Here is a 22,124-nt window from a genome sequence, read left to right as displayed (position 1 = left end):
ATCCTGTATTGAAGAGGAAGCCAGTGCAATTCTCTGAGCAAAGGAAACATATGGTCTAATTTTATTATTCCAGACACAAGCCTTGCAGCACAGAACACGCCTTGATGCACAGCCAAATGAAGATTTTAGGATGCCCAGCAGTATGGAATAACTGTAATCAATTCAGGATACAACTAGCGCCTTAACAAGTCACTGGGAAGAAGAATACAAATTAATTTACATAGCAATTTGCAGCTTTGTCTTTGGATAGAATCTCCTCACTCTGAGTTGTCATGGATAAATGTGAACAGATATTGATGAACAAGTAGGAAGTGAAGACAGCACTATGGAGTTCTGAAAACAAGTCCATGTTGACTAGCCCATTTTGTGGGCAGTAAATCCACATGAATTATGTGTTTTCCATGTTGGGCTTTAGGAGATGTCCAAAGTAAGACTGCCGTGAATAGATGAGTTCTTCAAGCATATTGATCTTTCGTTCCTCACTGGTGGATGTCCAAACCCACTCCTTCCATCAAGCCAGAGTGGCTCCCTGTACATGTTGAACCGTAAAAGAGACAGTATCAGTCCTTGATGGACACCATTGGACCAGGGCTTCTTTTGAGGTGACACTGACTAACCTCACCAACTATCTGCAATTGATGAAAAGTAAAAACCACTTCAGTAACTCATTTCTTAGCCATCAAAAAGCCTGGGGTGATCAGTCATGACAAAGTAAAAATAAACACATGGAGACGTGCATACACTTCTTGCATATAAAGAAAGTCAACAAGGATCTACATGTGTGGCATATACAGTGCTGTAACCAATGCAAAAGCCTGATTAGTATGGCACTGGAACGTTATTTATTTTGAGGTTAATGGTGAGCTAAATTAATTCACATTGGCCCACATGCATCAAGCATTTTTGTAGTCGCAAACGGTGCGATTCCTTAAAATAGGCCGTTTGCGAATGCAAAAGTGCTTTTTGGGATGCATGAAGCAATTTTAGAATTCGTAACATTTTTGCGAGTTCTAAAATTGCGGGTGCTTTTAAGAAGTCGCAGATGTGCGATTTCTTAAAAGCAATGCATCATTACTTTTAGAAGTGCAAATTCGCAATTAGGGTGCCAAATTTACCGAGTGGTTGAACCACTCGGTAAATTTGGAAAAAGTGTTTAAAATGCTGAAAATGTATTTTTTTCAACATTCATGTTTCACACACACATGTCCTTAGGACATGTGTGTGTGAAACATGATGCGAAAAATAAATTTCAGGGGTGCATGGGGGGGTCCTTTGGACCCCCCCCCCTGCACCCATGAAATTTTCAAAGTGCCACTCGCAATTTGCTGATGCCTTCCCATTCACTCCTATGGGCCTTTTGGCCCATAGGAATCAATGAGAATTGCGAAAATTAACTTAAGAATTCGGTATTCATTTGGGATTCGGTAAAAATTGCGATTTTTACCGAATCACAAATGAATACCGAAAATAATGATGCATAGCATTTTGCACTTCTTAATTTGCGATTCCTTATTTTTCGCAAATTAGGAAGTGCAAAATGTAACAATGATGCATGTGGGCCATTGTCCTTACCTAGCCGATGAATATTTGTATGAAATTAGTCGTTTCCCATTTTATTAGGATGATCATGAGGCTTCTTTTGTAGGGGTGTGATGGATCTTGTCTTAATGGAGTCAGGAGAGATACTCTATTGTAGAAAAGCCATTATTATGTTACATCATAGGTTTCTAAACAAATTAAAGTTACTTTTCATGAATGAAACAGGATTAAGGTCTCTGTACCAGAAGGTAGGTTTTAGATTACCTATGATCTTTGCAAGCTTTTTCTCTGTAATCCAAATAAAGTTAGAACATGTATTTGTGTTTTGGGATTGACAGGGATGTTGGGGGTAGAATGAGAATTAAGAATGCATCTCCTTATGAGCGGAATCATGTTTATGAAAAGGCAAGAAATGCATTTGAGTTGTAATTGACGGCATATATACTTGGTGAGGGACAGAGGACTAAGTCACATCAGTGTGAAAAGGTTTTGGGGATGATTTATTGACTTGTTTATCATTCATTTAAAAGAATTGCCCTTGAAAAGGTAACTGTTTGCACTGTTTCCTGAAAGCTTTTAGAGCAAAAAATGATAAGGTTTGATGTTCTCCAATGCCTATTCAGTTTGCTGAGCTCAGACTTCATGTTGAACAGGTCTTAGAAAAACCATGTGTTGTGTCTATTCCATATTTTTTTTTCAGGTGCACATTTAATTTATAAAATTTGGCACAGCTTTGTAGTATAGCTGGTTCTCAAATTGTCTCAATATTCTAATGGTTCAGGTCACAGGGTGATGGCAGATATTCTATAATATTTTAATGGTTAGCAGTTTCAACTCAGTGAGTAACTCAGCCAGTACATGTACGAAGCCCAGGATTCTAAGGCCAGAGATAATAAAGGGAGTCAGGATAAACACTGAGTACATCTTACTTGCTTTAGTGGCACTGCCTTCAACCAAGGCATTTATAAAGGTGATGGCTCCTGGCAGGTCACAGGGTACCCTGTTACAACTAATCTTAACCAGTGTTTATGTGCAAAGGACCTGAAAAAACAATGGCTAATGTCAGAGTAAATAGTGTTGTCTGATCCCATACACACTAGGAGGAGTAAAAGAAAGGAGGTTTTCTCTAACATCTGCACAAGTTCCATTGGAAATTGAGCCATTTACTGAAATGTACAGAAGAACAGCACTGGTGTTGGGCTTCCAATGTATTCATGGTGTGGAGGATGGATATTCCTTTAGGCAGATAACCTGATTTTCTATGTGGGATATCTCTGCCAGTCTGTTTTCAGACCGATCAATCAAATTTCAGAAATAGAGAAGCACAAAACTGTTCTTTCTCAGTAGCAGCTACAGCAGTTTGGAATAGAAATTTGTCTTGCCTTGGAGAAGGTAAGTTTCAGGTCAAACACCCGCATGATCTCTTATCCAGGTTGTGTGGATTCCCCGAAACTCTGTGAGGTACAATGCCTTAAGGCCTATGAGAAGGCTACGGAGGAAGTCAGTCCACCAGGCGAACAACAACTCCTGATAGCAAAACCGTTCGAAGCGGTTTCTTCACCCACAATAGCCCGCTGTGTCAGATGTGTAATGCAGAAGGAGGGCATTAATGCAAAAGCATCCGGGGCCTATTCAGCATGGGGGGCGATGGCCTCCGAGGCCTTCAGTCTGGGTGCTCGTTTGGAAGATCTCATGAGGGCGGCAAACTGGTCCTTGGATTCCACGTTTAAGAGGTTTTATTTTAAACCGGTGCTGAATGTGGCACAGGTGGTGCTGATTCAGCTTTGAAGGAGCATAATCCACGCCTCTGGTCCTGACATAGAAAGAAATTTGCCTAGCCTTGGAGAAGGTAAGTTTCAATTCTGTTAAGGATACGGAGGCGAGGATTAGCCCTCCCAGCAACCAGAATCGATGCGGACCCGCCCTTATGGGAATAAGTGACCTATCTTCATTGTGGCTTGTTCTATGATACTGTCTTATAGTGTGGGATTGCTTATATGATACTGTGCATGTGTTTCTCTGTACCAGCTGAAGTGCATTGACAATGCTGACGCATTTTGTCTTTCAAGGTAACGATGGGTCGAAGCAAGACGCATAAAGAAGAATAGCATGACTCGCACGAAGAAAGAGGGATTACAGGTAGTGACAATGTATGTTAAACAGCCTGGAGAGTGAACACTGTGAAAGGACTAATGAAGTTTGCTGTTCTGATTTTTCCCTGGTGTCATGGGAAATTTAGTTTTTGCTTTCGTGTTAATGGCTGCTGTCTATGAATTTGATGATTAAAGCGAAGAAAGAAAAGCAAAATCTTTGCCTCCGGGCCTGACATAGAATTCAGTACCAGCCTTGTAAATGTCTTAAAAACTCTAAATCCTGTCACTGTGAAACTGTGTATCAGCTGTGTTCAAATGTAAAGAGCCTTAATGCCACCAATGGTGCTGGAGCGCTATGTACAAACTGTCAAATATATAATACACCTGGTTCAGAAAGTGGAGAGTGCAAAAGGATGTCAATCCAAATGTATAGTGGATTTGCATGGCTATACATACCTGGGTGTTTGCATTACTGGAAGCAGGGCTCCATCCCTCTACCCCATGGGTACTCACAAACTTTCTCTCGGGGGCCAAATCAGTGGGGGAGGGGGCGGGGCTAGAGCAACAAAAAAACTGGTACCATGAGGTTTATCACTGGTCCCTGCAGCGGACGCCTTCGTCCACTGAGCCATCAGACCCGGCATACACACATCTCTGTCTCTCTCTCTCTCTCATTCTTTTTCAGTCTCTCTCCCTCCCTCCCTCTTTCTACCTCCCTCTCCCTCTGTCTCTCTGTCTCACTCACCCTGACTGTCTCACTCCCTCCCCCTCCCTCGCTCCTCTGTTTCCCTCCCTCTCCTTCGCTCTCCCTTGCTCACCCTCTGTCTCCCCCCCTCGCTCTTCCTTGCTCTGCCTCCGTCTGCCAGTCTCTCTCCCTCTGCCTCTGTCTGCCTGTCTCCCTCCCTGTCTCCCTCCCTCGTTCTCCCTGTCTCCCTCCCTCGCTCTCCCTCCCTCGCTCGCTTGCTCTCCCTCCCTTGCTCTCTCTCCCTCTCTCTGCCTCTCCCTCTCTCTCTCCCTCCCTCGCTCTCCCTCTGTCTCGGTCTCCCTCACTCGCTCTCCCTCTGTATCTCTCCCTCTGTCTGCCTGTCTCCCTCCCTCGCTCTCGTGCTCTCCCTCACTCTTCCTCTGTCTGCCTCTCCCTCTGTCTCCCTCCCTCGCTCGTCCTCCCTCGCTTTCCCTCTGTCTGCCTCTACCTCGCTCTCCCTCACTCTCCCTCTCTCTGCCTCTGCGTCGCTCTCCCTCTGTCTCTGTCTCCCTTCCTCGCTCTCCCTCTGTATCCCTCCCTCTGTATCCCTCCCTCGCTCTCCCTCTGTCTCCCTCCCTCGCTCTCCCTCTGTCTGCCTCTCCCTCGCTCTCCCTCTGTCTGCCTCTGTCTCCCTCCCTCGATCTCTCGCGCTCTCTCTCTGTCTGCCTCTCCCTCTGTCTCCCTCCCTCACTCGCCCTCCCTTGCTCGCTCTCCCTCTGTCTCTCTCCCCCTCTACCTCCTCCCTCTCCCTCTGTCACCCTCTTCATCTCACCCTGCCTGTGTGTGCCCTGGCTGAGACAGCTTCCGGGCACACATACACACAGCCGCACCCGAGCACTTCACAGGTCTTTAAAAGACCATTCACATGTTAATGAGGCTTTGTTCACCTCTTAGGACCCTGCAGCTCCACTCTGAATATGGCGGGAATCGCCCGCCTCCACAGAGCAGTCTCTTGAGTCGCGCTGCTGCAGTGGAATTTTGCTGACACACTTTAAAAAATATATATATATTAAAAGACGGGTACGATGTTTGGACGGTCCGCCGGCCGCCAGGGAAGGCTTGCCGGGCCGCTGTTGGCCCACGGGCCGTACTATGAGTACCCGTGCTCTACACAAATGGTGCTTTGAACACAGAGAGAAGCATTAGAAAATGGTGGGGCGGACAGGTCAGCTTATAAGGGGGGCTCAAGTTTTGGTAGTAACTTAGGTGAGACAGGTGGAGGACTTTGAAAGATTCATATGTTGGAATCCCACTGGCACAGCCAAACAGAGAGACATGCTCATGAATTAGCTACAATGTGAATACTGGTACAAACCACAACATTTTACTGCATCAAACCGCAAAGCTTTACTTACTGCCCCACCCCTTTGGCCCATGTTAAAAACAAATTAGAATCCAATCCACTGGAGCCAAAACTGACAAGAGATGGACTTCATAGCAAAGTCTCATAAGTCTACAGATCACTGATTTGTAATAGCCCTAGTCTGTTAACAAAGCAAAAGGATAACTGGGAGGCGGACCTAGAAGAACTAATTTTGGAAGACTGGAGGGAGGCAAAAATTATGGTAATGGAAACAGCTATCCCTGCAAGATTCCCCTTGGTACAATTATCAGCACAGAATGTACAACACATGTGTGTGTCTATCACATAAAACTTGATTTTTCTTCAAATTGTGCCCGTTGTGTCTCCGAAGGGACTACCTTCTTTCTCTATTAGGTGGAGCAATACAATGCCAATTAGAATCCCTTGCAATAGGTTCACATAAGCCCCCAACATCTCTCTTCTCGGATTTATGGACGATTTCGACACCCCGCAGTAAGAAGATACTGATCAATATAGGGTTACTCACTGCCAAAATGGATACAGTTCAAAACTCGAGAAACAAACAGACTCCAAAAACGAATGAAAATCAGGAATTTGTTGCTAGAGGCCCATATTTATGCGGATGCCCAAAAAGCATGAAGGAATTTTGGATCTGTGGAACACTAACTTTACTGAAAAAGCACAATGCCTCCAAATGACAATTGGTACAAATGTAATTGCTTACTTTTAGTTTCCATCAAAATCCTCAGAGAAGGTATAGCAGAGCACTATTCCCAAACAAAAGGTGGTGGATCTTAAGAAAATACCACTCCGCCATACTAGGAGTGGTTGTATGGCTCCTCACCCAGTAAAATCATGGCTATAGAGAGACAGGCTGTGGGCACAGACACAGCCCAGCCCCCACTTGCAGCATCACAGAAGGAGTAGACAACGATTCCCTCACATTGCCCAGCCATGCTGTCCTCCACCGCAATCCCCACCTGCACAAAGAAATTATCAAATGGCAGCAGAAAAGGGGCAATTTGGCCCGAAGGGGGAATTTCATTATGAAAATACCTGGGTTTTCCAGGTCAATATTTTGCTTCTCATTCTGAGTTGATTAACCAAGAATTGCAGTTATTTGACGTGGAGACAACTGCTGGCATCAGAGATGCCAGCCCCCAGGTATTCCTGGATCACTAACAGGTTGCTCGTAATTAGATCCTGAATAAAGTTATAATTGTGCCCTGCTCATTGCTAATGTTTATTTAAAGGTTGTGTTTGGTTATTTAATGCCCTGGTTGTGTTGTAAAATTCTGTATTATTGTTAATAATGCCCACAACATTGATCACTAAAAAACAAAAACCGTTATCAAATGGCAATTGGCAAAGAGGATGGCTTGTCATTGCTTAAACTTTGCAAAAGACACAAGGATGATGGACGGAGTGCAGAGCAAATCAAACATTCACCCTCAGTCAATAGATCTGGGTTAAATCCATCGTTCTTTTGCTCACCATGCCACCCCAGTTTAGACCTAGCCATATGCAAATCAGTATTGATCATGTGCCTCAGAGGAACAATCCAACCCGAACTGCCAAGCCAGTTCCTCCCTGGACCGAAAACAAGCATCCTGGGGTTGGTTTCGGGGCGTGGTGAGCAAAAGAACAATGGATTAAACCCAGATTTTTGAGACTGGGGGTGAATGTTTGCATCGTTCAGCATTCCTTAAATCATTTGTTCCTTTTGTTTTTGTCGCCCTAAGTGGGAAGAGAATGCTCATACGTGGGTCCCGTGCTCATTGCGCCACTGGATTCAAGTAGCCTGGTTGATGAGGGGTGATGCTCTAAAACCGTTCCCAGGATACTTGTTTACAGTCCAGAGAGGACCTGGCTTGGCAGTTCGGGCTGGACTGTCCCCATGAGGCTCTGATTTGCATACGGCTGGGTCCAAACTGGGGTGGCGTGGTGAGCAAAAGAACAATGGATTAAACCCAGATCTTTGTGACAGGGGATGAATGTTTGCATTGTTCTGCATTTCATCCATCATTTGTTCCTATTCCTTAAACTTTGACAGAACTATCAATGAATATTAAGCACTTCTGTGAAGTAGACACTTGAGTTAATGCATTTTGAGGTTCAGCAGTAATAACACTGCCTTATGGACTGGCGCAAAAAGTCATCGGTGAATAATCTCTGCATAGAAACAAACCTTAATGGGAAGGACCATCAATGTCAGTAAACTCTTTCGGACATTAAATAGTAGTCCGTCCACTGTTCTAGGCGGTTTCTAATTCAAAAATTATTCCGGGTAACCTTGAGGGAGATGCCTGCCAAATGAAATATCAGAAAACCTTCTTCTCAATCACACTGGACAAGTGTTAAGGTTTAGGGACTTAAGGGCACTGGGGTCAGGACAGTACCTTTGGATTGTCTCTCCTCCTTTTTATCTGCTCAAAGTCAAGAGTGATTTGTAATACCCTTTCCAGCCAAAGCCACATCACACCCTTGGAAGCATTCACAATAAGGCTCTATCCAGTCTCCTTTTTTTACACTGTTTTATCTGTAAGCTTTGGCAATCTAGATTTGTTTATTTGGGCATTTGTTCTATAATTATGTAGATGATACTATTTATTTATTTTTACAAATTGTGCTAGTATTAGCTTCCCACCTGCTTCCTGGACTTCCTGAAGGCTTTGGACAAATAGACATGGCAAAGCTTTCTTAAGTTAAGTTCAACAAAGATCAAGATCATAGTCATGCAACTCGTCCATTAAATATTCACTACAAATGGCTGGTGGTCTGGCAAGCTTATCCTGAACCAATATCAGTCCTTAAGAAACTGGAGCCCTGCTGGTCATGTCAGTCTTTCTAGCACCTCGGAACAACTGTAAGGTAAAAGCTGTTTCCACATGAAAAATGGGGAATCAGTGTTTAACCCGATTTGACTGACACACAACATAACATACCTATTACTATGAAGTCTGACAATTGACTGTAATGAAGTGTGCATTTACTATTTTAACTCCACGCATGCTTTGATAGTACGGAAGGTTATAAAGTGGACTGGGGCAAATATAACTGCACTTTTAGCTTTTTTAAACACTAACTTGAAAGTACCTTAAAACACTACCGGCAACGGTGCTATAAAGGTAGTGTTTGTCTGTTTCGGTCAGGGTTTACCCACACTATGAGGACCGATACGGTCCCCACAGCTTGGGAGGGGTGGGGGGGGCTGGTCGCACACACACCCGTTGCTCGGCACATAGGAGCAATACCCATCTCAGCTTTAAAACCCGGTTGAATAGATGTGTTCTTTCTGGTACATTTTAACAATACCAGCTAAAAGTAACTTACCAATACATCTTTATATGCTTTAGTCCTATTAGCAAGGCTGAGTCCTTTATCACAAGTGAATCTCAGACACAGAATCCCATGATCTGCCAGGAATGATGCAAGAGACACCGAATGTTGCGAATTCACATCATCTCCAGCTCCTTGAGCAAGAATTACTCCATAGAACGGGGCTCGCTGATTGGTCGGGACAGAAAAGACTTCACGAAGATGCAGATCGTCTGTGATGAAACTGACTCTTTTCTAAAAATCACAAATTAACATATCATATGACAAAATACACAAACACAAAGCATAGACATAAAACAGACAGTAGGTCAAAATTTAAAAACCTAGATTGAATTGCTAGGAAATATACAATGGTTGCTAACAAGCAGCACGAAGTTCAGTGCTTCCGCCCATGCCTCTTAATTAACTCCACAAACTAAACATTTTCTCATTCTCATTTCAACCATTCACAAAACAGGCCCCTAAATGCCAACAAACACACTAGATAAGTAACTCAAACAGCATTTCTCTATGCACTTAGATTCGAAATGTTGACTCCCCCTCACTAATATGTCTTAAAGTGTTTATTTTATTACAGACATATAGGCACAACGTATAACTTTACTGACAAGCCTTCAGCAGCAAAGAAACAACATGGATGTCAAAATAACACTGGCAAACAGAGCAGAGTGAACAACGTTTATAATGTTAGTGCATACCACCAATCCTCTAGCAATCTACCCTGAAGAGTATTCTTTGCAGAATAGGCCACAAAGTCAGAGGAGGAAGACAAAAATACTAGTCAATAGGTTCAGTAGCTCATTGCAGGCCCATTATTATTGCAACATCAACTAAAAGACAACACAGACTATTAAGAGAGCAGAAGGGCAGGATAATCGTCTTTAATAAAATCAAAACCTCCTGCCCAATGGTGAGGGAGATTCCACATTCTTTTACAAGAATGGAGGTTTGATTATGACACTTTAAAGACTGTCAATCACACTGCATGATAAACTGTTCAAGGTTGCAAAATAGAGTTTTATTTCCACTCAGTTGAGTAAGCCTTTCTCTGTGCAATGTTTTATTTCAGGCAAGGAAACTGAGTGGATTCTAAAAGAAACTTAACAATTATTACTGAAAAGAGCACTAGAGTTAGTTTAAACATAATCTATATGGTTTATAACCAACGTTTTTCTTGTTATGAAAGGGACAAAGCTTTTTGTCCAGTGATAAATCTTCGATTACTCTATTCATTTGTTCTCTACAGGCATTTCAAGATGGAGGCTGTTATTTGAGGGACTCTCTTGAGAGTTTCGATCGGACTGAAAAATTGGACCTAAAGAAGGCTTATTTTTTAGTTGCAATTTGGTCACCCAATCATTAATTCCTTCTGTTCTGGTGGGGTCTCAAAAAGTACAAATTCAACACTTGCTTTCGTTCTGTCCTTGGTGCTCAACGAAACTCCTAAAGCACACATTTACTGTATTGAAGTGAATAGGAGTCAGATTAATTGTCTACCTCAACAACATAACTTTGTTGTCTCAAGGCAAAGTTGCTCTAGAGACTCAGCTGCTGGTGAGCATCCCAGTCTTGAAAGAGCTGTTTTTTGTCATGAATCATAGAAAGTCAATACTTGTTCCAAGTCAGAAGATCCAGTTCTTTAATTTCCTTTCAGATTCAGTGAAGGCTTCCCCCTTTCTCCTGAATTCTAGGATCAGGATGATAAGGAAGGAAATTCAAGCACTGTTTAAGATAGGCAAATTCTGTCTTCCCCAGACATAGGAGAAATTAGCTACTGGGCTTATCGAAGGATGATGTATTGGAGCTGATAATTACATCGTACATGGACCACTGCTGCATAAATAGCAGATTGGACTACATTTTGGGCAGTAATTTAAACATCATCCTTTTCAGACACATTTCTTTCCGGAAGGTTTTCACTGTCTTCCACAGAAGAATCTGAGGGGATGTAGGACGGTACAACGCGGTATAAAACACTGCAGACCATCACAACGCAGGTTTTACAACGCAAGTCGGAAGGTTTTCACTGTCTTCCACAGAAGAATCTGAGGGGATGTATGACGGTACAACGCGGTATAAAACACTGCAGACCATCACAACACAGGTTTTACAATGCAAGTCGTTACAACGACTTGCGTTGGGGGGCGCTGGACTTAGGAGTAGTATAATTTACTATTCCAACTCCAGTCTACATACAGTAGGGAAGGTGTTGGATAGTAAATTATACTATTCGTTGTCCTAGAGTGCCCTCCAGTGCAAGTCGTGGTAACGACTTGCGTTGTGAAACCCGCGTTGTAATGGCACTGCGGTGTCATTACTGCGTTGTAAAGGATGTTCCCCATCTGAGGTACCCTTTTCGACAACTGTTCTGGAATGTGACAGGCTCAATTTTTTAAACCGACTTCTGCCCATATCTTCCATGACATCCACACCTTAACGAAGGATTCAGAGAAGTGAGCAGCCTAACATGAGTCTTGATACAAAAAGTAGTACCTGTATATTTAAACACTAGGAATACTATGTTAATGAAATATATGACTATCAGCAGCACCTTCAAAGTAACAACCTCAAATAAAATAATGCCTAAAAATATAAAAACCTTTAACAAAAATATTTTTTCTTTGTTCCATTTAATCATGTGTCCATATATATAAACTGATATATGTAATTCATTTTCCAAACTATGAAAAAAATCTGCATACAAAACCCAAAGTCAAATTCAAATTGTCACGATCCTAGCCAGAGAGGGGATGTACGGGAGATCTGCTCCCTCATATACGAGGAAAACACATCCAAAATTACAAGGACCAGAAGGCCAAGGGGCAAATCAATCAATCAATCAATTTGTAAAGCGCGCTACTCACCCGTGAGGGTCTTAAGGCGCTGAAGGGAGGGGGGGTGCCGCTACTGCTCGAATAGTCCGGTCTTGAGGTGTTTCCTGAAGGTGAGATGGTCCTGGGTCAGTCGTAGGTGTGCGGGGAGGGAGTTCCATGCCTTGGCTGCCAGGTAGGAGAACGATCTTCCTCCGGTGGTGGTTCTGCGAATCCGAGGGACCGTGGCGAGGTTGAGGCTGGTGGAGCAGAGCTGGCGGGTGGGAGTGTAGAACGACAGGCGGTTGTTGAGGTATTCGGGGCCCGAGTTGTGGAGCGCTTTGTGTGCGTGGGTGAGCAGCCTGAACGTGATCCTCTTGCTGACAGGGAGCCAGTGCAGGTTTCTCAGGTGGGCAGATATGAGGGATGTCGAGGATGAGTCGTGCGGAGGCGTTCTGTATGCGTTGAAGGCGTTTCTGAAGTTTGGCTGTGGTTCCTGCATACAGGGCGTTTCCGTAGTCCAGTCGGCTGGTGACGAGGGCCTGGGTGACCGTCTTTCTGGTTTCGGTGGGGATCCACCGGAAGATCTTTCGGAGCATGCGCAGGGTGTTGAAACATGAGGACGAAACTGCGTTGACTTGTTTGGTCATTGTGAGGGAGGAGTCCAGGATGAATCCCAGGTTGCGTGCGTGGTCCGTGGGTATCGGTGCGGTGCCCAGCGTCGTGGGCCACCAGGAGTCGTCCCAAGCGGATGGGGATTGTCCGAGGATGAGGACTCCCGTCTTGTCCGAGCTGAGCTTCAGACGGCTGAGCTTCATCCATTCTGCGACATCTTTCATTCCGTCCTGGAAGTTGGCTTTGGCGGTGAGGGGGTATTTGGTGAGGGAGAGTATCAGTTGGGTGTCGTCGGCGTAAGAGATGATGTTGATGTTGTGTTTGCGTGCGATGGCAGTGAGGGGGCTCATGTAGATGTTGAAGTGGGTAGGGCTGAGTGAGGAGCCCTGGGGTACGCCGCAGATGATCTTGGAGGCCTCGGAGCGCAAGGGTGGGAGGCGGACTCTCTGGGTTCTGTCGGAGAGGAACGATGTGATCCAGTCTAGGGCCTTTCCTTGGATCCCAGTGTTGTAGAGGCGGGTTATTAGGGTGCGGTGGCAGACGGTGTCAAAGGCTGCCGAGAGGTCGAGGAGGATGAGGGCAGCTGTCTCTCCGTTGTCCATCAGGGTCCTGATGTCATCGGTGGCTGCGATGAGGGCGGTCTCGGTGCTGTGGTTGGCTCGGAATCCGGACTGGGATGGGTCGAGCGAGTTGTTTTCTTCGAGGAATGCTGTCAGCTGTTTGTTGACGGTCTTCTCGATGACTTTAGCCGGGAAGGGGAGGAGAGAGATGGGGCGGAAGTTCTTGAGGTCTTTGGGGTCCGCTGTTGGTTTCTTCAGTAGGGCGTTGAGTTCTGCGTGTTTCCAGCTTTCAGGTAATGTGGCTGACGTGAGGGAGTTGTTAATGACGTTCCGGAGGTGGGGTGCGATGATGGTGTCGGCTTTGTTGAAGATATGATGAGGGCATGGGTCGGAGGGGGAGCCGGAGTTGATGCTGTTCATGACGCGGGTGGTGTCTTCGGTGCTGATGGGGGTCCATGCGTTGAGGCTGGAGTCGTTGGTTTGGTGGTTGGGGCGGGGTCTGGGGTTCGAAGCCGTCGTGTATGTCTGTGATCTTGTGGTGGAAGAATGTGGCGAGGGAGTTGCAGAGGTCTTGTGACGGTGAGATGTCGTTGTTGCTGGCGCTGGGATTGGAGAGCTCTTTGACGATGCTGAAGAGTTCCTTGCTGTTGTGGGCTTTGTTGTCCAGCCGCTCTTTGAATGATGTCCTTTTGGTGGTGCGGATCATCTGGTGGTATTCGCGGGTGGCGCTCGGGGCTATCATGTTTTCTTGTGTCCGCTTGTGGCGCCAGGCTTTTTCAAGGGTTCTGCACAATTTCTTTGCGATTTTGAAGGCGTCTGTGAACCATGCTGTTTTCCTGTTGGCAGCCTTGCCTGGGGGTTTCTTTAGAGGGGCGAGGTCGTCGGCGCAGTTGGTGATCCACTGTGCGAGGTTGTGCGCTGCGTCGTTGGTGTCGTCAGGTGGGTTCTGGCTCAGCGATGCGGTCAGTTGGTCTGTGGTGACTTTGCTCCAGCATCTGCGGGGGATCTGTGGTGTCTGGTGGTCTTTTTGAAGGTGAAGTGGCTGCAGCTGTGGTCGGTCCAGTGTAGTCCGGAGGAGTGGCTGTAGGAGACGTGGTTGCTGGTGGAAAAGATGGGGTCGAGTGTGTGGCCGGCGAGGTGGGTGGGCGTGTCCACCAGTTGCTTGAGTCCGAGGTTGTCGAGCAGGGTGGTGGTGTTGCTGTGGTTGTTTTTCTCCAGGTGGAAGTTCAGGTCCCCTAGGAGGATGTGTTCTGGAGAGGCTAGGGCGTGTGGGCTGATGAAGTCGGCAATGGTCTCCCTGAATTGTGTTCGTGGGCCCGGGGTTCGGTAGATGAAGGTTCCTCTGAGGGTGGTCTGGGGGTCGGTGTGGATCTGGAAGTGTAGGTGTTCGGCGCCGGTGAGTGTGTCTTCGGCATTGGTCGTGACGCTGATGGTGTTCCTGTAGATGATGGCGACTCCTCCTCCGGTTTTGTTGACGCGGACCTTCCGGGTGATTTTGTAGCCGTCCGGGATGGCTATGGCGATGTCGGGGGCGGAGGAGGCGTTCATCCAGGTTTCCGTGAGGAAGGCGACGTCTGGAGGTGTTGTGTCAAGGAGTTCCCAGAGTTCGACGGCGTGTTTGTGGACGGAGCGGGTGTTGAGCAGGATGCACTTTAGGTGGTTGTTGTTGTTGTTGCGGTGTTTGGTGGGTGGGGTGCAGGTACGGAGGCAGGTGAATTTGCAGGCTTGGCAGGTAAAGGGTCCATGGGTGCGCTTCGGGGTGGCTTGGTAGCAGGCGGGTGGTCGTCCGGTGTTGAGTGCGTTGAGGGCGGCAGAGTCGTATCTCAGTCGGTACAGCTTGGCTTCGGCAGGGGCCAGGAGTTCTGGCACTGGGCGCGGTCCAGGAGCAGATGGGCTTGCCTTTGGCGCGCCGGCGTTTTTGCTGCGCGCGTCCGCCGCGCAGTGGTCTCCATTAAGAAGGGGCGAGGGGGGGAGGAGCAGGTGGGAGGGGGAGCGGTGGTCCAATCAGGCGCGGGGGGGTTGCGGGGCCGCAGGGGAGGCAGCAGCGGGAGGCGGGAGAAAAAAACGTTGGGAAAGTAGAGGCAGCAAGGGGGCAGCAAGGGTGGTGCTGAAGCGGTGGGGGAGCGACCTGGCCTGTGACCAGGGTCGAGGGTCGCTCCCTTGGTGCGCAGCACCCTCCCTTAAGAAGGGGCGAGGGAGGGAGGAGCAGGTGGGAGGGGGAGCGGGGGTCCAATCAGGCACAGGGGGGGCCGTGCCGCAGGGGAGGCAGCGGCGGGAGAAAAACCGGCGGGAAAGTAGAGGCAGCAAAGGGGCAGCAAGGGTGGTGCTGACGCGGTGGGGGAGCGACCTGGCCAGGCCGCCTACAAAGCCCCTCCTTACTTTGAACACGGGGCTTGACAAACTCTCATTTACTCCGTGTTTACTGGAAACCGCGCTAGCGGATGGTCAAGCGCTAGATTCCGCTCAGGATTTTGAGGCCAGTTACTTCCTGTTTGCGATATTGCCGAGCCTCGGCCACATTGGACATAGACCTTGCTGCGTTGGAACCCTGCACGGTCAGTTTCGAGTTTCTGTGCTCTTTCCTCGGGGCGCGCACGACCTCTCAGGTATTTAGGCTCACTTTATGACTGCAGCGTGTGCGTTACGCTGCCGTCTGCACTGTGTCCATTATACCGGACATAGACCGTCTCCGGAATTCAGGAGAGGTGGTCATGCATTAAACTATTTCCTTTTGTGTTGCTTCTCTGTGCGCTGTGATATTTAACAGCGTGTGGGGTCTATCAAAGACCAGAGGAGTCATCTTTGTGGCACCTTTATTCAGAAGCTTGTTGTTTGGTGACGCTGTGATTCAACAGCGTGGGAGCACATCAAGGAAGTGTGCAGGCGGATTTCCTCCAGTACTTTGTTTCCAGGGGTCTGCCGGTTTTGAATACCCGGGGGTTCACAGCATTATGCCTTCTAGTACTGTGAACTTCAGAATCGTTCCTTCCAGTATTTCTTCTGTCACTTCATGTGAGTATAGAACCCCAAGGGAGATTGAGCAGGGTGGGAGAAGCTCTGATCGGTCCTCACCTTATGTGTTTTCCTTTGATGTTTTCTCCACTGCAGCTGTCCCAGTGGGATGGAACAAACAGCAGGGCAGCTCTGCCTACTGGGCGCATACAAGACGCTCTCCCTTACTAGAGTGTTTATAGTTTTATCCCTTTCTTTCCCCTGTATTCCCGGGAGAGGTCCTTGCACAGTAGTAACTTAAAGCTCCTGTGTGAGGTTATCCCCAGAGGATTAGGGGGGCCTCCTTCACGCCATCGTCCTGCTGGCCGATCCTTGAGGTTAGTGGCTTTTCTGGTTTACTGCTACTAGCGTCCTGACACAAATCTCACCTTGGAAACGTTCATCTGAACGGCGAGCCCCAGTCACTTTGTCTACCAAGTAAATGTATGACAGACACAAGGTTAAAAAAAGTCAAACCTTACCTTCAGATTGCATTAGGAGAAATAACCTACCACATCAAAGCTGGAGTTGAGGAACACAAAATAATGACCCATGTAAAAAAAGACTGCAGTGGAGCAAGCCCAAGCATGTGAGGGGGCAATTGGTGTAGAGCCTCTGTTCGCGCTCGCCTTTGACACACACATTGGGTTGGTTGTCAAACACCAAGGAAACGCCATTGAAGAACAAATGAAGCATCTACTGACACTGTTCTATTTTCTAGTGAATCTTTATCATCCCTGATGGACGAGCATGTATGTTGCTGCTAGAGGATTAACAGTAAACAAGTAATAATCAAGCCTACAGTCTTGAAATTTAATCAGTTTCTTCACCCCCACCATTTACACGGTTGCCACATACTCATTAATTCACATACATGCCAGATGTAACCTTTATTCGGCCCAGCATCTATTCTAGATTGTTGCCGTACTCCCTTCACAGCCTCATCTATCTTCTTAGTAATCCCTTTACTGATGTATTTACAAAATGAGAGTTTGCTAGTGCCAATTGCACAATTGTCAAGAGTCCAATATAAACCCAAATTCAGCATTTCCCTCCATGAAGTTTGTTTCTCAGCCGACAGAACCAATGGTCAGGTGGAGGTTATTAGTTGTGGGCGTGACAGAGAAGAATATTTGAAACTTTGGATAGTGCTATGTGTGATGTTATGAGCCATCCCAAATCTTATTAGGCTTACACTGAAATACAGGGGAATTTTTTTTTATAGTTTCAGAAACACCAACTTATTTCCTGCTCAACTTTTTTCATTACCACAGCAGATCTTTGCCCACATGCCTAGAAAAGTAGAAAAGGTTTGCTTACACTTTTCTACTTTTCTTAGGTTGATTTAGTTTATTGGGCTTTCCTATACCAAAAACAAGGGTAGGAGCCTAATCAGCCTTTTGAGAAACAGCAGCTGCTAAAAAAGAGGCTGAGGGAGCACTGCTGGAGGACCATACATGCCAAAAGACCTAATCAAGGAGTGGCTTTATTTTAGGTGTCTCCCGCATAAAATTACCTTTGTAACAATATAATCCTATGGGCAAAGTAATTTCCCTACTTTGTTTTTTTTAAATCACCCACTTACCAGTTTGAAAATTGTGGCATGTATGGAGGAGAGAAGAGTTTTTTTTTTACATCCAAAAATTCTGGAGCAAGCCTGTTCATGCTCCCCCAGCGCCCTCTATATGCCCACAGCACCCAGGAGGGTCAACTACCCCATCTGTAACCTCCAGTAAACCCCCACATAGCAGAATTACTGAGAGGTTACCGGAGACCACAGCCCCTTTCTCCACCACTCTGCAAATGCATATTCTGGAGCACTTCTAGTGGGGGAATGAAGTTCCCTTTGCTATTGAGGGTCCTTGCCGGCCAACTAGTCCTCCTGTTACCTCCAATAAGACTCACACAGCTGGATTGCTGAGAAGTCGTCAGAGGCTGCGCCCCCTTTCTCCACCACTGTGCAGACGTGCTTCCTGGCACACTACTGGTTGGGGGAAGAAGTCCACTTTAGTCCTGAGGCCCTCAGGAGTAAAGTGGAATTCATTCCCCAACCAGCAGCGCAGCAGGAGGAGCATTTGCAGAGTGGTGCAGAAAGGGGGAGTGGCATCAAAGTCCTCTTAGAAACCCAGCTGTCTGAGAGTTACTCGAGGTGACATGCACAGCAAATTATGAATGTTTGTGTACTAGGCTAACATTGTTTGCAAGTGCCCATTTACTCTCATACAAGTTTTTTCTTAAAAAAAAATGTTTGTAGCAGTGCAAGAATTGTTTGTAGTAAATGCTGAGTATTGTAAGCACCCTTGGGTATTTTAAGGGAATTGTCTCAGCATGCTAATTTCTATATAGGACAGGCGAATGTGTGCAACAGGTGTTTGATAAGTCACCAAAGCTGACCTATCCATAACATTTTCCGCAGAGCATAATGAGTGTGGGTAGTATGACCTTTAGCACCTTCGGGACTTGGGTGCTTACAGTGAGAAGTCTCTCTTGGGAGAGGTTTTGCACAAAGTAAACAGGGTTCTTCTTAGATACTGTTTAACAATCTGAGAGTTTGGGTGTCTGTACACAGTGTGATACAGTATAAACTCTCTGATTCGGGCATACACTGTTTATAGTACCCACTTTTCCACTCATGTCCACTTCATTTCTCATGAGAGGTTCACTAACTGTGATAAGTCTAAAGGCTATGTGTAGTAGGGCATTACTTATGTAACACAGCTTGAGTGTCTGGAGGAAGTTGATTTTCGCTGAATAGTTGTATACAGATTGAACACCGTGTGCAGCAGGGATTACCCGTCCATGAGTGGTTGATGTCACCATGAGCTCGGTTACCCCTGAATCGTAAGGTATAGGCTCAATGTTGGCTCAATGTTGCACATAACAGAAACTTGCTTCACCTAAGGGGGTTGTACGTGTAATGGCATAAATGGTGCTTCACATTATTCTGAGCTGTTTTCCACTTACTTTCCTACCTCTAATGCCTTACTCCTTTGTAGAGTAATGTAAACAAAAGAAGCTTGGATGATGTCATCACTGGCCTATGGCCTGGCCCTGCAGCCAACCCCGCATGCATCAAACCCCATTCTGCTTACGGCCTTTGGCAGTGCACGGCGGGGGTATCAGTGGGTGAGGGTCATCAGTGGCCTATGAGGTCAGGATACCTGTATCCTGACCCCCTATGTGCTTTGACACATAAGCCGAAGGCCATGTGTGGTGGAGGTTGTATTAACGTACACACACAAAACCATAGAAATTCAGCAGTTATACTTATACTTTTCTGAAAAATCTATAACTCGTGCAGTTAAGTAACTTAAGGCCATGAGGTATAGTTTCTTAACATAGGAGTCTAACTAGAAGTATAACTGGAACTGCTTAATATCTATGGTTTTGTGTGGGTAAAACATCAACTTAACTTTCATGTCCCGGTCACCTTTGTTTTTTTCAGTGAGTGTTTATATATATTCACTAACAAAAACATAGGTTTCAGGGTTGTTTTAGTTAGTTGGTCACTCTAACAAAACCAATGAGATTCACCGTTAGTTAGTTGAGCTAACTATAACTTGCGCGTCCGGAATGCACTGCTGATTACGTCACATATTACATCACTCATGACATGATCAGTGACATCACTGATGACATCTCAAATGACATCACTGATGACATCACTGATGCCATCATCCAGTGAATGTGTGTTTTTCTGAAAATTAAATGTTTTATATATGTATATCTCAAGGTCGATGGAAGAATAAATGGGTATATAAGTGTCTAAATGGACAATTTTGTTTGTGTAAAATTGATTGTATAACTGACTGATAAAGAGTATCTTAGTGAATACAAAGGTTAATGAGTAATGTTTACATATGTTAATTCCTGTATCAGTCTCTCACTTTGTGTATAAGTGGCTGCATGGGTTGGTGAGTGGGTATATGAGTGTCTATATGGATTATTAGTTGGTATTTTGAGTATCAGTATGAGTGTCTGAGTGTCTGTATGGTTCGGTGGGGGTTATTACTTAGTGCATAGATGCATGAATGAGTGACTCACTGTTTGTATGTGTTGAAGACGGCATGTGTGCAGGTCTGTATGGGTGGATGAGTGTGTGCATGGGTGTGTTGGTGAGTGAATAACTGTCTCAATAGTGTCTTTATGAGTAACTACATATGTTTTAAACTAATATATGGGTGTATTGGTGTATATATATGTGAGATTGAGAGCATGGAAGAGTTCCTGTATAAATAAGTATGTGTTTCTATAAGTGATTGTCCTTCGACGCTCATGACGAGCTCAGCTCGTCATGGAGTTTCCATTGATTTCAATGGAAATTACATTGAAGTGGTACCAGGGGCTCAGCATCCAAGTGGTTAAGAGAGTAAGTACGTGTAAGTTTCTGTAGAAGTAAGTGTGGTGGTGAGTGTATAACTGTATATGCAAGTAACTTGATTTTTGATACTTTGTTTGCATGTGTGACTACGTGTGTGAGTAACTCTATGGATGAGTGGAGGTGTGTAACAGTATGTATAGGTGTAACAGTATGTATAGGTGTATGAGTACATATGAGGAGTGAGTGCATGTATGAGTGACTGTATAGGACTGTTGGTGAATGAGTGGATGTGTGTGTAGACTTTGAAATTACTGAATGGGTATGTTGTAACTGGTATTGGTATGTCCATTGTTTTGAAAATGTTTGTTTGTATTTTTGAGTGTGTGTGTATATCAAAGGTTATATTAGGATGAGAGGAGGACTGCCACTCGATCACAAGGATGATGTCATTTGAGATGTCATGAGTGATGTCACTGACCATGTCAGGACGTCATCAGCAGTGCATTGCGGGCACACAAGTTATAGTTAGCTCAACTAACTATAACGGGGAATTTCATTGGTTTTGTAAGAGTGAAATGTCCAACTAACAATAACAACCCTGAAACCTATGTTTTTATTGAATTTCTATGGTTTTTTAAATGCTAATTTCTAACTATAACGTCTCTGGAACCTATGTTTTTTTCAGTGAATTTCAAAAGTTTTTTAAAATGTTAATTTTTAAGTATAATGGTTATACCTATGTTTTTTTTTACTGAATTTCTTGGGTTTTTTATTTGTAAATTTGTAATAAAAAAAAAAAAGAATCATTTTGAAACTGGGATATTTTATAATAAGTTTTTTTTAAAATATAATTATGTACGTAAGGAACTCACCGACCCTACGAGCAAGTAAGATGTCTGGGGGAGGACTAAAGCACTCTGCAAAGTTGGGGATACGGGCGGGGGTTGGTCCGTGGAGCAGGGTAGCAGGGTGGGGGGATGGGAACACAGTTTTCATGTTAGTGTTTATGTTATTGTTCATAGTCATCATTCAGCATTCACGTTGTACTGTCACCCCGGCACTCACATGTCTCCTACGCAGATTGACACGGAACGACACGTATGCTAGCCCTGGGGACGTGCTAGGTGCAAGTCTCTCTTACCGGCTCCATGGCCAGGCCACTTAACGTCACGCCCGCTGAGGGCTCCCCCGCCACTGTGGGGATATCCCCACTGCGCATGTTAACATGGAATGTCAGAGGCCTGGGTGATAAAATCAAAAGAGGTCTGGTACTGCAGGCCATAAAACGACACAGCCCGGACTTGGTCCTCCTACAAGAAACCCACCTCATGGGGTCCACCTGCAAAGCACTTGATAGGCGTGGCTACACAATGGCGATACACGCGGAATTCACCACCGGTTCCAGGGGCACGGGTGTCCTGGTAAAGAATTCGTCCTCCTTCATCATAACCAGCCGAATGGCAGACGACCAGGGTCGTTTTGCTGCGGTCCATGGTCAATGGGAGGGCAGATCCTTCAACGTGGTATCGGTGTATATTCCCCCAGCACTACACTCAGTAGCCCTGCCTGCACTAGGCAAGTTTCTCCTTGACCTCCCTGATGGAGATACGATTATTGGGGGTGATTTTAATGCAATCATAGACCCACTTAAGGACACCTTTCCCTCTAGGGCCCGACCTCGGGGTAATGCACCACTCTCGGACTTTGTAGAAGCCCTAGGCCTTACAGACCTCTGGCGCCACTTACATACCGGGGACACTCAATACACTTACTACTCAGCTGTGCAT

The 22,124-nt window shown here is 45.7% G+C and overlaps 1 protein-coding gene across 2 annotated transcripts in view; it reads right to left on the bottom strand.

Moving 5' to 3' along the window:
- TEX30 (testis expressed 30) overlaps nucleotides 1-22,124 on the bottom strand; it is a 232,775-nt gene that overhangs the window by 138,713 nt on the left and 71,938 nt on the right. For both annotated transcript variants that reach the window (XM_078657504.1, XM_078657505.1), the window contains one exon: nucleotides 9,035-9,274. In XM_078657504.1, coding sequence (XP_078513630.1) covers nucleotides 9,035-9,274 — 240 coding nt within the window. The remainder of the gene's footprint in view (nucleotides 1-9,034; nucleotides 9,275-22,124) is intronic.

Source organism: Lissotriton helveticus, chromosome 8, assembly GCF_964261635.1.
Source record: "Lissotriton helveticus chromosome 8, aLisHel1.1, whole genome shotgun sequence".
Taxonomy (NCBI): Eukaryota; Metazoa; Chordata; class Amphibia; order Caudata; family Salamandridae; genus Lissotriton; species Lissotriton helveticus.
This window is presented reverse-complemented; position numbering and strand designations above follow the sequence as displayed.